The 22714-nt window shown below is 45.1% G+C and overlaps 1 protein-coding gene across 1 annotated transcript; it reads left to right on the top strand.

Moving 5' to 3' along the window:
• Positions 1-1340: 1340 nt before the first annotated feature.
• LOC311108239 (centrosomal protein of 170 kDa protein B-like) lies at positions 1341-20317 on the top strand (the record flags this gene model as incomplete). Its single annotated transcript, XM_084150856.1, has 19 exons — positions 1341-1445; positions 6035-6124; positions 7509-7589; positions 7726-7782; positions 7942-8059; positions 9329-9445; positions 9609-10112; positions 10237-11540; positions 11898-12086; positions 12302-12425; positions 12517-14295; positions 17492-17750; positions 17899-18070; positions 18344-18382; positions 19022-19159; positions 19385-19473; positions 19613-19706; positions 19808-19859; positions 20061-20317. The coding sequence occupies 19 exons, from the start codon at positions 1341-1343 to the stop codon at positions 20315-20317; spliced, it is 5568 nt and encodes a 1855-aa protein (XP_084006982.1).
• Between the last annotated feature and the right edge of the window lie 2397 nt (positions 20318-22714).

Below are 22714 nucleotides of genomic sequence, written 5' to 3' on the forward strand. Positions count from 1 at the left end.
TTAAGAAATAAACGCACAGTGCTGTAGGGCTAAGACAGAGAAAAAAACAATTACATATACTTTATAGCTGCTATAAAGACCTCTCCATCTACCCCTCTCCATTTATTTCTAATGTGAGCATTATTGCCTTCGTTTTGGTATCAGAGCAACACCACATTTGTCCATTGCAGGACACAGGCCCTCTTAAGCTTAAACCTCCCTGTTGAAAGATAAGCATTCAGATTACAGATAAAAGGCCTCAGATGCTGTTTGCTGCTATTAAAGCCCCCCTTCATTTCACAGTGTTATAAGGCTGTGCTATATCACTATTGCCGTGCTAGCAGTATCCCCCTGTGCTTAACACCCCTGATCTAATACACGTGATTCAGCATCCTGATGAGCAGCAAATGAGTAGAATCAGGTGTGTTAGAGCAGGGCTGGAACAAAAGCCTGAACAGCCAGTAGCTCTCCAGGAGAGGGCTGGCCGTCCCTGGTCTAGGGTGTGGTTCCAGTGTTTTAGTTTCCACATGTAGCATCTTGGGCCCTCTGTTTCACATCCCTTGCCACCAGTCCCAAAGCTTGCGGTGTCATAGCAGAGCTGACTTCTACCCAGAGGGCTATGGGCTTACCTACATCACTGCCCTAGCTACAGTACCATTCCCTGTTGGTGACAAACAGTAGTTACTGATCATTCTCACGGAACGCTTCATTAGTGTCATTTGAAAATAGGCTCTGTCTCGTTTCCACCTAAGCATGAGTCTGCCTTTGATTTTTCACTGATACCACCATCCTTTCTCATGTCATTTCCTGTGAATCAGCATCCTGCACGCCATGTTGGAAATGCAGTATGATTAGGCATGTTGGAAATGCAGTATGAGTGGTCCCATGAGTGAAATCAAATAACAGGTCAATCAATTCATGTCCTGCTCCCTCAAGGTAATCCATAGCTAGGCCTACAGTGAGATGATGGATGTACAATGGATAGTGACAGCATTGAAATCAGCAGTTGATAGTTTGTTGGTTGAGTTGATGAATAGGTTACAGTTCTCTGAAGTTCTCTAGCCATCATTTAACTCTATTTGCTGATGTGTCTATAAGACTTGACAGTGTGCGGCACTTTGTGTGTTACCACAACACTGGGACAGTGGAGAGATCTGTGCACTGGATGCATTTTATGATGGCAAAGAAATTGTAACATATGTTAAGGGACAATTGGTCAGTATGATCGAGCATGATTATGATGATGGCCTCCTCCCTGAATGTATACCATACTGTACATTGCACATGCCCTACCCAGACATACTGTATGCGTCTCCTGTGTGTCCCAGGATGCAAAGGGGTTTCCCGGGGGGCCTGTGAAGATGAGCGTGACATCATGGTTCCTGGTCAGCAGCTCTGGCACCCGCCACCGGCTTCCACGGGAGATGATCTTCGTGGGCCGGGAGGACTGTGAGCTGATGCTGCAAGTAGGTGATGTGACCCTGGCCCTGACCTGACGACCTCCTTTAAAGGCTTCATTTTTATGTTACTCTCTAATCAAATGCATCATTTTATCCTCAGGCGCAGATAACTAGAGATAGCAAGCGTTTCTACAGTGCAGTAGCATAGACCAGTGTTTTTTCAACCCATTCGGAGGAACCCTCAGGGGGTGCCCAATTTAGTTGTATCCCATCTGATTCAACTAATCAAGGGCTCAGTGGTTAGTTGATTAGTTCAATCAGGTGTGTTAGTGCTGGGCTAAGACAAAAATGGGCACCTCCTGAGAATCCTTCCAGAAACACTGGCTGACTATTTGTGTTATGGTAAAGGCTGTTTTTAGAACAATCTGATTGGCTACCATACAGTAGGAAGGGGCGGCATCAAGGGGAAATGGACATCAAACATCACAGAAATCACTGAAGGAAGCAGACGCCTCTCAACAAAGGTCTCTTATGTTGGTATGTTTAATGAGATGGTATATGTCGATAAGGTTGTCATCCGGTTAGGGGTAGCACTCTGTCTGTCGGCTGGAGATCACTACCTTATTGATGTGTGGGTAGAACAACAACAACTGTCATTTTACATACAGATATTTATAGCCACATTGATGTCCCATTTCAATGCGTAGTTCAGACGACTGTAACGTTACTCTGAAAAAGACGACTGGACTTTGAAATAGCCAATGACAAAAGCGTCTATCTACTATTTGTGTCAGGCTTTTGCCAGTCAAAGCCTCAGCCCTTGATATTACAAAAAGCAACGCCTAGATGTCAATACAAAAGATACACTCTGATTTGCTACTAGATGAAGACATCAGTTATCAACAAAAGTCTGCAGTGAAAAAGAGGCCATTTAGAGCACTGGGAGTTGTCAACCTTGACATGATCCAAAATGCGCCCAGTTTTTTTTATATACAGTATATAGTTCCTGGCAGTTGCCATGGCGCCAGCTCGGAGATCCTGATGATTCAGAACTGTCTGCCTCACAGTGTCTTCCGATGTGGCCGTCCGTTGCCAATAGTAACAGCTGAGATGGACTTTTTCCTCACACGGCGAATGGCGGGCCTATTGCCATCCTGGAACAATATTGTGTTATAGGACTAATGCTTTCTCACCCGCTCCTTCTATCTAAACCTAATTGTTAGTATACCTGCACTTTAAAGTCAGTCTCCTCATCCTCCCGAAGCCCTCTGAAGGGGAGAAAGGCCTTCTCTTCCCTGTGTTGTGTGTAATTTACACTCCCTCCATATTGTTGGCCACAGATAACAAGCCTTTGTCCTTCTTTCCTACCTGCTTAGCCACAGCAGTGTCTGTGATTCAGCACTATTTATCACCCCCTTTTTTGTTTAGCGGTGAAAGCTACCTCATACATCTGGCAACAATGACGGTATTGTGTAGCTCAAAACACTATTTTGAATATATGACACACTGGTGCAGCTACACCATTTTATTGAACTGGATTATTTGTCATGATGTTATAATTTATTGAAAGCAGATACAATGCTTGTACAAAAATACTGTTTTGAGAGTAGACTGCCATTGTGGCCTTTTTAGTGCCATTACTGCCATAGAGTATTTTGTTCAGTGGTATGGAGCCCCCAGCTGAGGTGGTTCATGACTGAGTTGGACTACTACCCTTTGTCTATTGTATCAGGTTTCAGTATCACTAAGTCTTTCATCATTATGTGTTTAACGGTGATTTTTGCACTGAACTAGCCCAGCAACTTGGCTAGTCAAGGATCATATCACCTCTACCTTACCTGCCACTCTAGACCCACTTCAATTTGCTTACTGCCCCAATAGATCCACAGACGATGCAATCACCATCACACTGCACACTGCCCTATCCCATCTGGACAAGAGGAATACCTATGTAAGAATGCTGTTCATTGACTATAGCTCAGCATTCAACACATAGTACCCTCCAAACTCATCATTAAGCTCGAGGCCCTGGGTCTGAACCCCGCCCTGTGCAACTGGGTCCTGGACTTCCTGACGGGCCGCCCCCAGGTGGTGAAGGTAGGAAACAACACCTCCACTTCACTGATCCTCAACACTGTGGCCCCACAGGGTACGTGCTCAGCCCCCACCTGTACTCCCTGTTCACCCATGACTGCGTGGCCACGCACGCTTCCAACTCAATCATCAAGTTTGCAGATGACACAACAGTAGTAGGCTTGATTACCAACAATGACGAGACAGCCTACAGGGAGGAGATGAGGGCTCTGGGAGTGTGGTGCCAGGAAAATAACCTCTCACTCAACGTCAACAAAACAAAGGAGATGATCGTGGACTTCAGGAAACAGCAGAGGGTGCACCCCCCTATCCACATCGACGGGACCGCAGTGGAGAAGGTGGAAAGCTTCAAGTTCCACGTCGTACACATCACTGACAAACTGAAATGGTCCACCCACACAGACAGTGTGGTGAAGAAGGCGCAATAGCTCCTCTTCAACCTCAGGAGGCTGAAGAAATTTGGCATGTCAACTAAAACCCTCACAAACTTTTACAGATGCACAATTGAGAGCATCCTGTCGGGCTGTATCAACTGCACCGCCCGCAATCGCAGGGCTCTCCAGAGGGTGGTGCGGTCTGCCCAACGCATCACCGGGGGCAAACTACCAGCCCTCCAGGACACCTACAGCACCTGATGTCACAGGAAGGCCAAAAGGATAATCAAGGACAACAACCACCCGAGCCACTGCCTGTTCACCCCGCTATCATCCAGAAGGCGAGGTCAGTACTGGTGCATCAAAGCTGGGACCGAGCGACTGGAATAACCGCTTCTATCTCAAGGCCATCAGACTGTTAAATAGCCTTCACTAGCACATTAGAGGCTGCTGCCTATATACATAGATTAGAAATCACTGGCCTCTTTAATAAATGGAACACTAGTCACTTTAATAATGTTTACATATCTTGCATTACTCATCTCATATGTATATACTATTCTACTGTATCTTAGTCTATGCCGCTCTGCCATTGCTCGTCCATGTATTTATTTATATATTCTTAATTCCATTGCTTTACTTAGATTTGTGTGTATTGGGTATATATTGTGAAATTGTTAGATATTACTTGTTAAATATTACTGCACTGTCAGAGCTAGAAACACAAGCATTTCGCTACACCCGCAATAACATCTATTAAACACGTGTATGTGACCAATAAAATTTGATTTGCTTCAGGTCACTGTCTGAAGCACTCTGGATACTTGTTTGGATGATGGCTCCTGTCCCATTTCACTTCCTGGATATAAACCCATTGGAACATTTCCCTCTTTCTTCTGCTATCTAGCCTTATCGCCTGTCATAGTAGGGAAATCCTTTTCAACTGACATGGCCAACTTTTTAGTATCTGTACTGTTTTGTGGGTGGGAAATGTATTGAGAAATGGATAGACGAACACTGCTCTTTAGTAGTGACCATCAAGGTGAAGCTTGCCATTGCGTTAGTGTACTCTGCACAGCCATGTTCAAGGCATTTGTATTAGGCACAGTAGTGAGTAGGAGGATGTGAATGTAAAGTACATTTTGCTCATCATTCATACAATTCACCAAATACAACTAGATACTATTAATTATCAAGTGAGTCATCCTCCAGTTCACTTGCCTTTTATAGAGGCCTGTTGGACATGCATCGCTCAGATTCTTGAGACAAAGACATGCTTTTAGATAGTACGGTATGTATTCATTATTAATCTTTAAATGGTGATATGGTTGTGAGAGTATTCTAACTCTTGCATAGTCACGTCCCACAAGAAAATAACACGTGTGGTAAAATGGATGCCACGTGGCTTAGTTTGAGGCGTCTTATGGTGAATTGTATTGAATTTAGCTAGTGAAGTCTTTCCCTCACGTGTAGTTGAGCAAGAGGAGTTAGGCTACATGTCTTCTTGGCATGAGTTTGTACTTTTGGTTCTGTTCCATTGGTTCCCATAGGGACTGAATCAAGTATTTGACATATGCGCGTGTAACCATAAACTTCCTAGCGTGAGGGTATAGAGTATCATACATAGTATTGACATGTTGCTTACTTCATATGAGTAATGGAGATATTGCAAAGTATTGAAAATAGTATTGCAAATTGCATCACTGCAGAATGTACATTATAGGAATTACAGTCACTGTCCGGCATGTGTAGTAATGGTACTTCTTATGGTACAGATTTAGGATCTTAATTTGAGCCAGTTCGCTACAACAGGACTATAATTCTGCAGCAAGAGGAAATGTGGATTATAATTCATGGACATTTTTATAGGGATTGATACATTTTTTTGTAAGGGAAATTGAAGTCAGAAATTTCAAATGCAGGACATTTCTCCTGCAACAGGGTGATCAAATTAAGATCCTACATATGTAGTATCAAATTATCTAAAAAGAGATTATAATATAATATGCCATTTAGCAGACGCTTTTATCCAAAGCGACTTACAGTCATGCGTGCATACATTTTTTTTTTGTGTATGGGTGGTCCCGGAGATCGAACCCACTACCTTAGCGTTATTGTAATTGTAGGGCACAGTTGAAGTAAACCTGCTCTGCAAGTAACCATCCATGGTTCTCTTTTCTTTTCTAGTCTCGAAGTGTGGACAAGCAGCATGCCGTCATCAACTACAACCCTGCTACCGATGAGCACCTGGTCAAAGACCTAGGCAGCCTCAATGGAGTGAGTACCCAGGGGAGGGAGGGGTAGAGAGGAAGGTACAAGCTAAAATACTTTCAATAGAAAGTTAAACTGTGTTTGGTACAAGGACTCCCCTTACTACACACAGAGACAGAAAGAGATAAAAAGGCCCTAGATGTTTCAGTATTCTATTAAGTAGTTCTAAGCCTAGCATAGTAGATAACCAGCTTAAGCAAGCACGTAATGGCACTTATCTCTTTTACATGGTGTGTTAATGCTAGCTAAAAGAAGCAGGGAATTATGAGTAGGCTACTGTGCAGTGACAATGTAAATGCTGTGTCTTTACTTGCTATAATTAAGCAAAAATGCTTGAGGGGGTGTGGTATATTGGCCATTATAAACTGGGTCGTTCGAGCCCTGAATGCTGATTGGCTGAAAGCCGTGGTACAGTATATCAGACCATATACCACGTGTATGACCCCAATTTTTTTTTTTACTGTTTTAATTAAATTGGTAACCAGTCTTGGTTTGTGGTATATGGCCAATATAACACGGCTAATGGCTGTATCCAGGCACTCCGCGTTGTGTCAGGCTTCAGAACAGCCCTTAGCCGTGGTATATTGGACATATACCACACCCCTTCGTGCCTTATTGCTTAAATATACCACGGCTAAGGGCTGTTCTTAGGCACAACACCTTACTGCTATTATAAACTGGTTACCAGCATAAATATACATATTTTTGCGTCATACCCATGGTATATTGTCTGATAATCACATGGCTGAAATGGTGTTTCAGCCAATCAGCATCCAGGACCCAAACCACCCAGTTCATAATGACATATACAACATGACAACTGCGGCCCAAAAGTGCTGCTGAGTCCATTTTACTGAATAGTCAAGGAACTATTTTCCTTTTAAATTGTAAAGGCCTCCAGATAGTGCTGTGAGATGGGAAATCGTTGGGTCGGAGCGGGAGACTAGCTGTTAAATATTTAACAGAACTGTTTGTTGTGCTGCTGATGCAGACTTCCCTCAGTAGTAGGCGGGCAACATGGAAACATTCCAAGTAGCTTTCACTAGACTAGATCGATCATGTCAAATCAGCACTGCGCTACCATTAGGCTAAGGACTTGTATCTAAGGGCCTTTATCTCTGCATCGTTACATCTCTAGCAAACATCTCCTGTTTGCATCTGGGTTGTTTTGTCTTCATTTGTGGTCCAGTGGGCAGTGCCACTAGTTTACCCTGGCCTTAACCATACAGTTACTCTTCTGTACCGGACTGAAATACCACTGAAATTCTTGTGTTGAAGGTGGATGAGTGGTGCACAGTGTCTATCCCAGGACCTCATGGAGACTCATGTTACATGTCATCCTTCAATAACTCCTGTTTACAGTAACCAACCATGTTGTGTTCCCCTCTAGACCTTTGTGAATGACCTGAGGATCCCAGATCAGACCTACATCACCCTAAAGCTGTCTGATGTCATTCGCTTCGGATATGATATCCTTTTTCTCACTCATGTCATAAATGCATAATTCTTGTGCCATATATGCATAATATATGAATATCGGCTTTGGAATTTGATTGAAATGCTTGTCTGTGATGTGGTTGGCTATTGCCTTAACCTAGTATTTACATTCCCATGTGTACATCCTGGAGAAGAGCCAACACAAGGTCCCAGAGGAGGCACTCAAGGTCAGCTTTCTATGCTAATAGATTATATTAAACACTACACCCTAACCTGGACTAGCTTTTCAGACAGTTCTGGCCTACCATCGCTTCATTTAGCTAGATCTTTCTTGGGCAACTTGAGTGTGTTCTTTTTGTGAGTTGTTGCACCTCCTGCTGTTCCAGCATGAGAAGTACACCAGCCAGCTGCAGATGGGTCTGAAAGCCTCAGAAGGGAAGAGGGCTGAGCACCTGGATGACAAGTCCAAGCTAGAGAAGACAGACAGGAAATCTCTGTCTCAAGGTAAGCGTTAGCGAAGGCTTCAAACCTGTTTAAATGCTCTTCCACCATATATTCCCACAGTAGTTTTTTTTTTTCTCTCATCAAACAAAGCTCATTGGTAAGGGGTCTACACGTAGTGCTCATATTGATAGACCTGTTTGGATAACTACATTATTTGGTATAAGCTTTGAGCTCATGACAACTCAGGGAATTGGGACATCATGGTTGCTCTCTCTTCATTTATTTCACTGCTTAATCCTTAAAATTGTGTCAATCTAATGAACATAATACAAAAATCCCCATCGAAATCAGTCAGTTTAAGCTAGAGATATCTGTTTTTTGGCTGCGTCCCAATCCACTGCATCCGCCTATGTTGCCCTTCCGCATCTGAGGTGGAGGGACATGGTGTATTTATTTAATGATACAAACGCAGCTGTTTAACTTGGCTGAATATCCTAGATCATTCTGATTTTATCAACTGTGACTCACTAATACCTGGAATGGTATGGTGTGTTAGGATGATGAGGATTTTAACTTTGCTCTGCTCCTCTAAAGAAAAAGCAAACGTCCATGTCCCTTGACCGTGATGTCGGCATCAGCTCATCCTATTTCCGTCAGAACATGTTCCCCCTCCCCCTCTTTTCATCCCTCCATCCCGCTCTCTGCCTCCCTCACCCTCTTCGGCGGCTGCATGTGGTCACATCCAGTCTCCATGGTGACGGCGACCGCACCCGTAGTCACAGTTCAGCTCAGCACCGATGGCCTGCTTGATTTTAGCTCTGTGTAATTCACACTGGCATCCCCCCCTGTCAAGTGCTCTGCCAGAAGGTTCATGTAATCCTTACGCCATAAACAGGTCATGATCAACTATCTATCGACTAAAGGCGCTGATGCAAAAGCTTTTATAGGCTGCTTGTGTTGTGACCTCTCTGGCTGATGAGTCCCTTGCCCTGTGAGGCTTTGATGATATAAGTATAAGCTAGTGGAAAACAACTGAATCCACACTCAAATCAACACAGAGTTATTCTCCTCAACACTGCAGCCTTTGCAGTAAAAACCTTGAAAGAACGCTGCCTCAAGATCCACTGGATGTGTTGGACACATTGGATGAAATACTATGTCATAAATAACAAGCTTTATGTATGTCTGATTTGATGTATTCTAGTGGGGTAGAGACAAACCTTTAAACTCCCAGTGGACCAATAGTAGATGATGACTGCTGCAAAGAAATGACTCCTCTCTCCTTTGGCTCTGTGTGTGTGTGCGCGTGGGTGCATGGTGCGTGTTCAGAGACTCCAACCTCCCGGCCCACTCCATTGTATGGCCAGCCCTCGTGGTGGGGGGAGGAGGATGCGGCCAGCAAAGGACAGCAGAGTGAGGGACTCAGGCCAGAGGAGGGTCACCCAGGTCAGTGAATCCTCGATTCATACTATTTTCATTTTATTACATTTCATGTTAAAATGTTTGCATTTCCTTTTTAAAGAATATAAATAAACAAAAAATGGTTTGTGCTTGTCTTTTAATTTGCTTGTGTAGCCTAATTGGTGCTTTGACACCTATCCATTTGCAGAGATTCCAAAAGAAGGTTCAGCGTTAGATTCAGAGGTGAATGGCTCCCTGTTAGAGTACAGGGACGCTCAGGGCAAGTCCATCTTCCCCTATCATCGGGAGCCCAGCTACTTTGAGATCCCTACCAAGGATTTCCAGCTGCATCCCAAGTCCCCGGGGGCAGAGCTCCATGAGATCCCCACCAAGGACACGGACACGCCCCTTGCCCCTCCCCACCCCACCTCGCCCACTCCCCCCGTGGTGCAGAGCCACGCCTCCTTCACCATAGAGTTTGATGACTGCACCCCAGGCAAGATCAAGATCAAGGACCACGTGACCAAGTTCTCCTCGCGCCAGAGGAAACAGCAGCAGCAGGCCACCACGCCCACTGAGGTGATGTCAGCCGAGTGCAAGGTGGCAGATTGGTTGGTGCACAGTGATGTCAGAATGATGAGGAGGCGTCCCACGTGTGAGGATGTTTACAGTGTCAAGAGTGACCAGGCCGTCAACATCAAGAGCCTCAAAGGTAAGAGAGTGGTACTTTCAAATAGAAACGTTCATAGAAATCTATAAGGTCTTGGAAGGTATGGGAAGGGGCTGTTTATGTGTTTTCTGTCCCTCATTTGTGGTTTGAATTTATCTGTTTCTAGGACACCACCATGACGATGGGACCCAGAGTGATTCTGAGGACCCGGTTTTAGGGAAAGGGAAGCGAAGCAAGTCACATCACCGGATCCAGTCGCAACATTCAATCCAGTCTGCGCTTTCCCAGTCAGAGCTGTCAGAACTGTCACAACAGACTGTGCTGTCATACCAATTAGTCCAGTCACACCAGACACAGCAGACAGTCCAGTCGCACCATTCGATTCAGTCCAACCAGTCAGTGCCGTCACACCAGTCAGTCCAGCCACACCAGACAGACCAGTCAGTTCCGTCGCAGCAGTCAGTTCCGTCACAAAGGTTACTCCAGCCTCAGTTTTCTCCGCCCAAACTGACCCCAGTCTCTCCTGTGGCCCCCGAGAGGCCCCTGTCTGAAAGCCCTCCTGAGGCTCGCTCCCCCACCATGGGCCCCTCTAAGCCCGACCCCCAGGAGCCCCTCAGCCAGCAAGCATTCATCATAGAGTTCTTTGACGACAACCCCCGCAAAAAACGCTCACAGTCCTTCACAGCCAACCCCGCCCATGCAGATTCTTACTCCGCCCTCAAGTCCAAGCTTGAGCGGCGGAAGGGCGGGGAGAGGCCAAACTCCATGCACGGACACATCCCCCCCACCCAGCAGGTGACTGTTCCTCTGAGGGGCCAGGGCCACGGCGGGCCCCAGAGGTCTAGCACCCTGAAGAGGGAGAAGACAGAGGAGCCCCTGAGTGGAGGCAGTGCCTCCTCTTCCTCTGCCTCCGGTTCTGGGCCTTCCTCTCGCGCCTCCTCTGGCATCACCATCAAGCCCTTTGGCAGTGTGGGGAAGAAGTCCAAGATGGCCAAGGAGTTTACAGCAGAGTTCCTGATGATGAAGGATGCAGGCCACAGAGCCTTGTCCCCCACCAGAGATAAGACGTCTCCTCCCATGTCCGCTCCCCCGGTGATGATGATGTCACCCTCTCACACCCGCATTCCGTCTCCCTTAGTCCCCCCTTCATCTGTTTCCTATCCCTCCACCCCCTTGCAACCCTCTGCACCGCATTCCTACTCTCCAACTCCTGCCCCTCATTCCCCAGTCCTAGCCCTCTCCCACCCCCCCTCCCGCAGCCCTGTCCAGACTGCCTCCCCAGTCTGCTCAGCCGTCCCCTCCATGCCCCCTCTAATGCCCCTGGGTCTGGGGGTGTGTGGGGTGGACCCTAAAGCCTCCAGGGTGGTGAGGAACGAGGAAGAGGACAGTCTGAGTGATGCCGGCACATACACCATCGAAACAGAGTCCCAGGACAAAGAGGTGGAGGAGGCACGCAACATGATCGACCAGGTGAGAAGGTAGCAGCCAGAGGTTCACCTTACTCATTCTCCATTTTTAAAGTCTGCCAACACCATGACTTCTTAGGGGGGATGGTGGACCTTTTCACATGCTGCGTGTAATTATTGTACTGTATCTTTTCAACTGTTTGGATTCTGACGTTAAATGCTACGATTCTTACAAGTGGTATAGTTCTAGAATAAACAATATAATACCTTAATAAGAATACCTTGAGGGACGCATGCTTAGAACTTCCTCCCCCTACCCAGTACACCCTTCCACCCCTTCCTTCCTTCTTCCCCTTGCAAAGTCCCATTGTCCCTTCTCTTCTCCTACCTACCTCATGCATGCTCTGTCCCTCCCTGACAGGTGTTTGGTGTCCTCGACTCACCGGAGTACAGTGATGCCGGAGTGTATAGACCCATCATTAATGATGGCAAGGACGAGCTGGCAATGCTCCGGCCTAGCGACGGTAGCACTGTGGATCAAATGAAAGCAGTGTCTATGCATGGCTTTAACCCAGCTGCTCTCAGTGGGGCCCCCTCAGGCCCCTTCCAGGTAACCTCACCATCCTACGCTACGGGAGAAATAAGGGACCTAAAACGTTTGCATGTTCCACCTCAAACCTATGCATGGTTATCATTTGTCCTTCCTTGATACTCCCTTTGGCTTCTACAGTGCCTCTTTAAAATGTAAGGATTGTTCTTGGAAGGAGATTATAATTATGTTTATCCTCTGTATCTAACCCCTCATAGTTTCCTCCACTGTTTCAGGTGCCGTCTGCTAACACTGCAGCACAGGAGGAGGGGCCTAAGTGGGTTTCTCGCTGGGCTGGTCTGGCAGACAGCTATGCAGAACCAGGCTCTACTCCACCTCAAGGGGAATTTGCAGAGGGAGGTGAGTCATCTGCACCCACTGACCGCTCTGCTCAGAACTTATGTGAGCAAACTGAAAAAAGCCTGAATTAAAATATGTTTCTCTTTCCTAGATTTGCGATTGATGAGTCGGTTGATGCCTAGCCACAGCGTGGATAACTCTGAGTCAGATGGGAGCCAGAGTTGTAGGATCAGGAGACTGCTTCCCCAGGTTCCCCCTGGAGACAGAGAGAAGCCAGAAAGCCCCACCCCCAGCATCCTGATCCGCCACGAACCCCCCTACCCAGGCCCAGAAACCCCCCTGGAGAGGAGTAATGGTACGCCCCGGCATCAGGACACCACCCAGAGGCTGTGTGTCCAGGACGATGTAGACCCAGACAGCCTGAGTGATGCCAGCCGCTCTGACGATGGCTCTGTACTGGAGAGGACCAGGAAGAGCCAGGGGAGGAAGAGTGGCGCTACCTCGCCCGGGGACACTGGACCTCACTATAGGGGTCAAGATAAGCTGTCTCCGACTCAGTCTACCAAGTCCACCTCCTTTTACATTGGTTCTGAGGAATGTAGCTTAAGCAAGCCGGACCTGGCCCGAAGCCCTTTTCTGTCTCAGGGGCTTGAGAGGGGGCGAGAAGCCCCTGCCAAAACCTCCCCCACCACCGTCCTCATTAGGCACCTGAGCAGCCATGAGCCCCGGAGGTCAGGCGTCAAGCCAAACAACTCCGCTCCAAACCTCCACTCCCAGCAGGACAAGGAGTCTAAAGACGCTCTAGGGACTTCCTCATTCGTCAGGCAGGAAAGCTTCACCAAGGAGCGACCCAGTGACGACGTCCAGATCAAGAGGCTCCCCCACATCTCCAGTCACCCCACCCTGAGGGACATGGAGCAGAGGAGTGAGACGGCCCAGGACCCACAGCCCTTCCTCAGGGAAACCGCAGACGCTGCTCTCTCCTCCCTGGAGGTCAAGTTACCCTCCTCAGGCTCCGGACACAGTTCTAAGAGAGGAGGCTCCTCCAGTCACGTGGATGACTCTCTGTCTGGGGAATCAGATGTGGATACAGCCAGCACCGTCAGTCTCGTCAGCAACAAGAACACCCCCGTCACCACAGGCCCCAAGAAGAGGACGGCCGCCAGGTCCTCCTCCAGTACGTCTGTCCAGGAGAAGGGCCACCGCCAGCCCACGGCCCGCGAGCGCCTGTCAGAAAAACGCCGCAGCCACGCAGCTGCCGGTGATAACTCCAGCAGCAAGGCCGAGCAGGCCAAGCGCTTCCAGATGCGGCGCAGCACGGGGAACCGCGGTTCACTGGACCTATTAGGGGACCAGCAGGGTTCTAGCCAGCACTGGCCTGACACGGCCTCTGACCATGAGACCGGCTCCCGACCCGCCAGCTGCAATAAGAAGCTCATAGCTCCCCTACAGAAAGAGGACAATGGGAAGACCCCCAAGAGTGCAGCACAGCAGGCACTGATCCGCTCCAACAGCCTGTCAGCACCACGGCCCACCAGAGCATCCATGCTGCGCAGGGCACGCCTGGGAGAGAACTCTGACAATGATGGTACTGAGACTGACCGGGGATCCCAGAACTCAGACCACATCGGTGCTCCCTCCAAGGTGTCTGCTGATGGGAAGAAGCTCCTCTCCAGACTGGACATCTTGGCCATGCCCAGGAAGCGAGCAGGCTCCTTCACTACGCCTAGTGACAACGAGTCCTCCATCACCACCCCTACAACCCGGCCTGGCTTCTCCAACCGGAGTGCAGAATCAACTGGGCCGGTCAGGAAGACCTCAGTGGGTGAAGCAGGGGCCAAGCAGGGAGCCAAAAGAGGAGCCGGAGCTCCTGGGAAGCAGCCCCTCACCCGCACACGCTCCAGCGGGGCTAAATACTCCAGCACAACCAGTGAGTATTATTGAAGTCACCATTGAGTAACTTCTCAATCTGCATAGCCATGCTATTTGCTTGCACAAAGCAATGCAGAGAATTCATGTTTTTTTATCCTGAATTGTAATTTATGATTTAAAAGTCATACACTCATACAAAAAGAGGTGCTATCTAGAACCTAAAAGGGTTCTTCAGCTGTCCCCATAGGAGAACCATTTGAAGAACCCTTTTTGGTTCCAGGTAGAACCCTTTTTGGTTCCAGGTAGAACCCTTTTTGGTTCCAGGTAGAAACCTTTTGGGTTCCATGTAGAACCCTTTCCACAGAGGGTTCTACATGGAACCCAAAAGGGTTCTACCTGGATCCTAAAATGGTTCTACCTAGAACCAAAAAGGGTTATCCTATGGCCTTTTGGAACCATTTTTTCTACGAGTGTATACTGTATATCACATTTTAAGACTGACCGGAGATTGTCATGATACAAATGTATTATTTTTATGATACTGGGATGTTGTGTATGTGTTCTTAAGCGGTCACCATAAATGATAATTTTCAGGACCATAACTGCCTGCCTGCCACTGGCTCAATACAGACTTTCACTGCAACAGACACATTTTCACGTTACACTAATGAATTGTTATTCTTGATTTAAAAGTCATACAGTGCCGTGAAAAACTATTTTCCCCCATTCTAATTTTCTCTACTTTTGCATATTTTTTTATACTGAATGTTCTTCAACCAAAACAACTACAGGAAGCATTTGGTTACAGTCATTGTAGGCAGTTAAAGGTGGCACAACCAGTTATTGAGTGTAAGGGGGCAATTACTTTTTCATACAGGGGAATTGGGTGTTGCATAACTTTGTTAATTAAATAAATAAAATAAGTATACATTTTTTTTATTTGTTCACTCAGGTTCCCTTATCTAATATTAGGTTTTGGTTGAAGATCTGCTAACATTCAGTATAAAAAAATATGCAAAAAAAGAGAAAATCAGAAAGGGAGCAAATACTTTTTCACGGCACTGTATGTGATAAAATGTCTAGTTCTGGTGCACATAAAATCACGGGCCACAGAGTATTGAAACAGGGCATGACAATGAGTTGAAGTGACCTTTTCCACCCTTCATAGTGAATGTGACTCAGTCTCCCTTTTGAGATGCATGCTGGTAGGCTGTATTTTGGCTTGTCCTGTAGGAGCTCAGTGTAGTCGCTACGAAGCAGTGTGATGATGCTGCCTGCTGCCGTTTCCATAGAAACACAGCTCCTGGCCGGACGTCATCACATAGCTATTTGTCATTTTGACATTTATCCGAAATGTGATGTGCATGTACAGTGCCTTCAGAAAGTATTCATACCCGGTGACTTATTCCACATTTGTTGTGTTACAGCCTGAATTCAAAATAGATTAAATAAATAAAACATCTCACTCATCTAAACACAATACCCCATAATGACAAAGTGAAAACATGTTTTTAGAAAAAATTTCACATTCATTAAAATTGTGCAACATTTACCATTATTATTTTCAAAATACTTCAAGCTCTGTCAAATTGGTTGTTGATCATTGCTAGACAACCATTTTCAGGTCTTGCCATAGATTTTCAAGTTGATTTAAGTCAAAACTGTAACTCGGCCACTCAGGAACATTCACTGTCTTCTTGTTAAGCAACTCCAGTGTAGATTTGACCTGTTTTAGGTTATTGTCCTGCTGAAAGGTGAATTCATCTCCCCGTGTCTGGTGGAAAGCAAACTGAACCACGTTTTCCTCTAGGATTTTGTCTGTGCTTATCTCCATTCCATTTATTTGTTGTCCTGAAAAACTCCCCAGTCCTTAATGATTACAAGCCATAACATGATGCAGCCACCACTATGCTTTTAAATATGGAGAGTGGTACTCAGTAATGTGTTGTATTGGATTTGCCCCAAACATAACACTTTGTATTCAGGACAAAAAGTGAATTGCTTTGCCACATATTTTGCAGTATTACTTTAATGTCTTGTTGCAAACAGGATGCATGTTTTGGAATATTTTTATTCTGTACAGGCTTCCTTCTTTTCACTCTGTCAATTATGTTAGTATTGTGGAGTAACTACAATGTTGTTGATCCATCCTCAGTTTTCTATCACAACAATTCAACTCTGTAACTGTTTTAAAGTCACCATTGGCCTCATGGTGAAATCCCTGGGCGGTTTCCTTCTTCTCCGGCAACTGAGTTAGGAAGGACGCCTGTATCTTTGTAGTGATTGGGTGTATTGATACACCATTCAAAGTGTAATTAATAACTTCACCAGGCTCAAAGGGATATTAAATGTCTGCTTTAAAAATAAATAAATAAATACATCTACCAATGGGTGCCCTTTTTTGCCAGGCATTGGAAAACCTCCCTGGTCTTTATGGTTGAATCTTTGTTTGAAATTCACTGTTCGACTGAGGGACCTTACAGATAATTGTATGTGTGGGGTACAGAGATCAGGTAGTCATTCAAAAATCATGTTAAACAATATTATTGCACATAGAGTGAGTCCATGCAACGTATTATGTGACTTGTTATTAAGCACATTTTTACTGAACGTATTTAGGCTTGCCATAACAAAGGGGTTAAATACTTATTGACTCAAGACATTTCAGCTTTTCATTTTATTAATCTATAAAAAAAAAAATGAAAAAACAATTCCACTTTGACATTATGGGGTGTTGTGTGTAGCCAAGTGACCAACACATCTCAATTTAATCCATTTTATATTCAGGCTGTAACACAGCAAAATGTGGAAAAAGTCAAGGAAGGGGTGTGAATACTTCTGAAGGCACTGTAAATTAGTGACCCATATTATGCATAGATGGTGTATTACGTATCAGTATCTATTGTGGAGTAGTATTGGCAATCCCAAGGGTCTGGCAATGACTAATGTTGTTATTAATATTCATCAGGGCTCTCCCCAGGATTTTTTTATAAAGGTGGTGCTGCTGCTGAGTAAGGCTGGGGGGAGGCCCGATTTCTGCTGAAACTTTTTTTTTAATGTATTTATTTTTGTAAACTTTTTTTTGCCTTTGAGCAAGGCACTTAACCTTAATTTGCTCCAGGGGCGCCGCATTTCATGGCTGACCCTTTAACACAACACATTTCACTGCACCTATACAATCTTTTTTTTTTTTTATGTATGCTGTAACTGCATGAGATATGGATCAAATGAACAACTGTGCTGTTATCTGGTAGGTTCCCGTCGAAGGCAGAAGGGTTCAGACTACACCTCCACATCTGAGGAGGAATATGAGGCCAGCTCTGGAACCCCCAAACACAAACGCTCCTCCCACACGTCTGCTGCCACACAGACTCCCCGGGCCCAGAAGGAGAAGGCTGCAGCAGCAGCAGTCGCCCGGTCCAAGTCCGGCTCACTGGAGACTGAGGAGGACGAGGTCCAGAATGAGGATGACCACTACCAGAACTGGACCACACACAGTGCCGAGATAGCAAAGTAGGGTGGCATAATGGCACTAACTATGGCGTCACTGTGTATCACCTGGCTGAAACCACTTATTGAGTCTTATGATTGGCAGCTGTAGAACATGCATTCTGTACGTATGTATTTTTTATGTGGTCGTGACTTGTTTGTGTCTTCCCAGGCTCAGTCAGGACTTGGCCAAGGACCTTGCCATCCTGGCCCGTGAGATTCATGATGTGGCGGGGGATGGGGACTCCCAGAGTTCCTCTGGAATGGGCACCAACCCCTCACCCAGCTCTGCACCCAACACACCCGGGCCCGCCTCCACCATCCCCATCTCTAGCCGGGAAGAGGTGTGCCCGCCCACTACCCATAATACACTTCAAACATGCCCCCCTGACCTGCACCTCACGCTATGTACAGTTATTTCCATCCCTTTGTAATGTTCTAATGCATAATAAACTGCACTGCAGCCTATGGGAATTTCCTTCCCTCTATAAGTTATTTTAGACATGTGCCACTAAATATCTTACATCAAAATGATGTACAGGCTCATTGACATGTGCAAAGGATCCATTCTAATTTTTTAGATTATCATGAGCATGTCTCTGTTCTCTACTGTACAGAGGCCATGTACATGTTTGCGAGTGGTACTCCCATCACAGGTGCATACCTCAGATACATCCGTCTGTCTCTCTCTGTCTCTCTGTCTGTCCTGCAACGGTTTATATTTTCTCCCTTCACCTCCCACACTCTTCAGGCTATCATCACTCTTCAGGCTATCATCACTCTTCAGGCTATCATCACTCTTCAGGCTATCATCACTAATCCAAACACTTGTATGCTGCTGGATTGTCATGCTACAGATTCTGATTTATATCATACTGGGATGTTGTATGTGTTCTTAATGAGCGTTTATGGTGACAGCTTTTCAGGACCATAACTGCCTGCCTGCCTGTCACTGGCTCACTACAGACTTTCACTGTCACTGCAACAGATACCTTTTCATGTTCCACTAATGTCGCTTTTTTTTCCCGGGCTTGTATCCCAGCAAAACTAAAATTCACTGCTCACAGTTCAACTGCTCTCACCACCGCATGTTGCCTTGGAGCATGTAATCACAAAGCACTAGTCACACTGGTCGATTTTTCTCTAGTACAATATAACAAAGATATTGTAACTTTTTTTATTCTCACTGTGCCCTTGAAGTACAGTAGAAGGCCTTGAGGCACTGTCTCAGTAGTCATGGTCATGTCAGTTGTTCAGAACGTGCGGACCATGCACTGATTCTATTCTCTTTCCAGCTGGTCCAACATATCCCTGAGGCCAGCTTAAACTACCAGAAGGTTCTACTATCGCCAGGTTCTGCTGCTGTCATGGACATGGATCCTAACATGAATGACCAAGACCCAAGCTCTAAGCCACGGTGGAACCGTGAAGAGGTCACTTACCTGTCACACTTGTTTCTCCTCCATTTTAGAATAGTACTTTCACTAACTATCAATGATTTGGAAACCTAGGTATATCACAATTATTACAAAGCTGGCTCACGCAGAAACAAAATGAGCTGTTGCAGTTAGTTTTGGTCTTCTGGGAATTAGACTAAAGTATATTAATGCATGGGAAACTACTTTGGGTGTTTGACATCCACCATTTTCTCCCTCTAGGTGATTTTGGACAATTTGATGTTGAACCCTGTTTCTCAGCTCTCTCAGGCCATTCGGGAGAACACAGAACAGCTGGCTGAGAAAATGAAGTAAGGGAACTTGATGTACCTTGGCTCCTACCTTGTGTTATTTTAACATAATTGTATGTAATGGAAAAGAGCTAGTCAGTGATTTCCTCTCTGCTTGGCTCTGTTAGATTATACAGTCCTTTGTTTTTTTTTCTGTCAGGGTTTTATTCCACAACAAGACTGAGGCCTGGGAGGAGATTGAAGCGAAGATCAATGCTGAAAACGAAGTCCCTATCCTCAAAACATCAAATAAGGTACAGCATTGGTAGCCAGTCACATCTTACATTGGTAGCCATTTTGGTGTAAAACTGAGGACATTATATGGGAAAATGCAATCGTTTTAATTCTGTCACAGGAAATCTCTTCTATCCTGAACGAGCTGAGAAGAGTACAGAAACAACTAGAAAGTAAGAGTTACACATGGGTTATTCTTTGTTGTTAAAATATATATATATTCCTAAAATGTACTGGGAGTGCAATGTAGAATTGCTTTTCCTGAACGGCTTCATGTCTGCATGACCTATTCAGGACATCTAAATAAAGCTGAAAGCATATGATCCAGTAGGCCTATGGAATCTAATAGAACACGGAATGTTCCTTTGTTGTAGTGATCAACAGCATTGTGGAACCCGGTGGAGCTGGCAGTGGGAACCCTAAGGTGGCAGCGGTGGCTGCTGCTGCTTCAGGAGGACAGGCCACCAAGTCCCCCTCGCGGCAGAAGAAATCCCCCAGTAAGCCCGCTGGGCCTGGGGACAGACAGCGTGGTGCGGGCCCTTCAACCAGCCCCACCACTTCCAAACCCAATCCCAACGAAAGCACCAAGAGGACCACTCGAAGCCCCAAAGGGGCAAACTTTATGGCCTGATCAGTGTTCCCAGGCTTCTGTAGCATCTCCTGGTGGTGACTGCCTCCCTTCACCACACTGTCATTTTTTATGTAAAACTATCATGATACAGGATACAGTATACTGTATGCGTTGTGACTGGTAAAGGTGTACTGTAAGTAACTTGAGTACCGCTGTTTAGAATTGCTTCTTCCACATTGTACAAGCTCAACTTTAAGTAGGCAAAGCTGAGTAAAATAAGTTGTAGCTTGTCGCTTTAATAAGTGGATTGTGTACAAAATAATGTCCATATGCCTTGTCTACTTGTTCTGTACAATGTGTAGTAGCCCAGTACTGTAGGTTTGGCCAGATGCCCAAGATAAGACAGGCTACATCCTTGCACATTCTTTGTTACCATAGTGATAATCCTGATGAAAACACTCCTAGGTGTCCATGAGAACATGTGATGGGCTACTTCAATGACATGCCAAAACAGAGCAGCATTAGAGAGGGTGTTAGTAGTGTTCTGTGCTTGTCTTGTAAAATATGATTCATTGAATATTCCTGAACGACTGGGATATTTTACTGCTTGGCAAATAGCTACTGAATGAACTGACTGACCACCACTCTCCCTTTTTTCTCAAGTTGATTTGTTCTATATGAATGCTGTGCGTACAGAATGTTAGAAAAGTGTGTCATACAATGTTTGGGATCCCAAATAAATGCAGTATACACTATACAGCATCATAAAGAGGGGGAAAAGCATACTTGGCATAACATTTTCATATGCTGCCTTTTTTAATTAATGAATTTGTTAATTTAGGTCAATCGACTGAGGTATTATTTAAGTCCTACATTTTGTAATTCTGTACCAAGCTTTGGCTGACACTATCAATGATAAAGCGTCATGGTTGTGATTTCATGTTATTGGCAGTGGCACTATATTTCTGTCAGGGTAGTTGATAGTATGATACTGATGTAGCTTCTTGTTCTGGTGTGTCTGAATGAGAGAATGTTTGAGGATTTGAAGGGATGAATGAACCTATGTGCTTCAAATTAGTAAATTGGCCCAAAATTGACTGTATTGTAGTGCACTAGCTCTGTAAAGGTAGAATGGAGCAGTTCCTTATTGTCCACTGTAGCTCAGTTGGTAAGCATGGAGCTTGCAACGCCAGGGTTGTGGGTTCGTTTCCCAATGGGGGCCAATATGAAAAATGTATGCACTCACTAACTGTAAGTCGCTCTGGATAAGAGCGTCTGCTAAATGACTAAAATGTAAAAAATGTAATGTGTGTGTGCACTAAGAATGCCTGTGAGTTATGTAGCTGTTGTGGGCTGAGCCAATGTTACAGTTTATTCCCTCCGTCTGCAAAGGCAGCTGGGATGTGTGGGATTGTGTGTGATGAATCCTGTATAGATGTAAGTTAAAGAATAAGAACGGACAAAAAAACAATTTTATGCATGTGTAACATAATTATGTAGTTTAGTTGGGTGAGAGTTCAGGCTAGTTCACCAAATGTGCACTTTTTCATTTTGAGATACACCTCATAACCCATGGGTGGAACTGAAAATAAAGCAGTATGTTTAATTAAGCAGTAAATACAATGACTTGTGGCTGAAATTGAGGTTTTAATAGGCTGTTTTAGAGTATCACTTATCAGTTTGATTTCTGTCAAGTACTTAATCCTACAACAGATCATATCTATGCTAAATGTAAAGCTTTTTTTTTTTCAGTCATCAATGGTGCCATGGTGTTCACTGACCCTAAAGCTATTGAGAATGTATGGATTTGTCACCTACCCAGAACAGACATCTGACTGGCTATTGGTCTGATTATGTCACCTTTGCTGCTATGGGTGATGTCAGCTTTGGGCTACTTGCTTCTCAATATTAATTTAGTTTTTGCTACAATGCATGTAACTCAAGCTGTATAAAAATACAATTGGGGCGGGAAAAAATTACTGCAAAGTGCAAACCAAACTGTATGTGAATATCTGTTGCTATTCGTCAAAAACAGTTTTTTTAAATGACTTTGATGTTATGGTCATACTGAAGGCTACAATGTTGTTTTTCCAAATTATTTATTTAATATTTTTGTTGTACTGAATATATTTACAGATGTTATGCCATGGACTTTACATACCAGTTTGTACATCATCATGAACATTGATTTGTACCATCATATAATTTGTAATAAACTGATTTCAGTCATAAATGCTGTATTTTATTCTAGATGTTATATTTAACAACAACAACAAAAAATGCATGATGACATATAGAACAATTGTACACTACTGCTGCATCATGGTGTCAGTCTTTCTAGAGACAGATGGATTGCCTCCCACAATGTACCAAATAATGTTTGAGCTTAGAGTCCTGGAACAGTGCTGTCGCTGCCCTAGGTCTGGGATTTCTGAGACTATCATGTTGTGGGTAGGC

Source organism: Coregonus lavaretus, assembly GCF_964263955.1.
Source record: "Coregonus lavaretus genome assembly, chromosome: 33".
NCBI lineage: Eukaryota > Metazoa > Chordata > Actinopteri > Salmoniformes > Salmonidae > Coregonus > Coregonus lavaretus.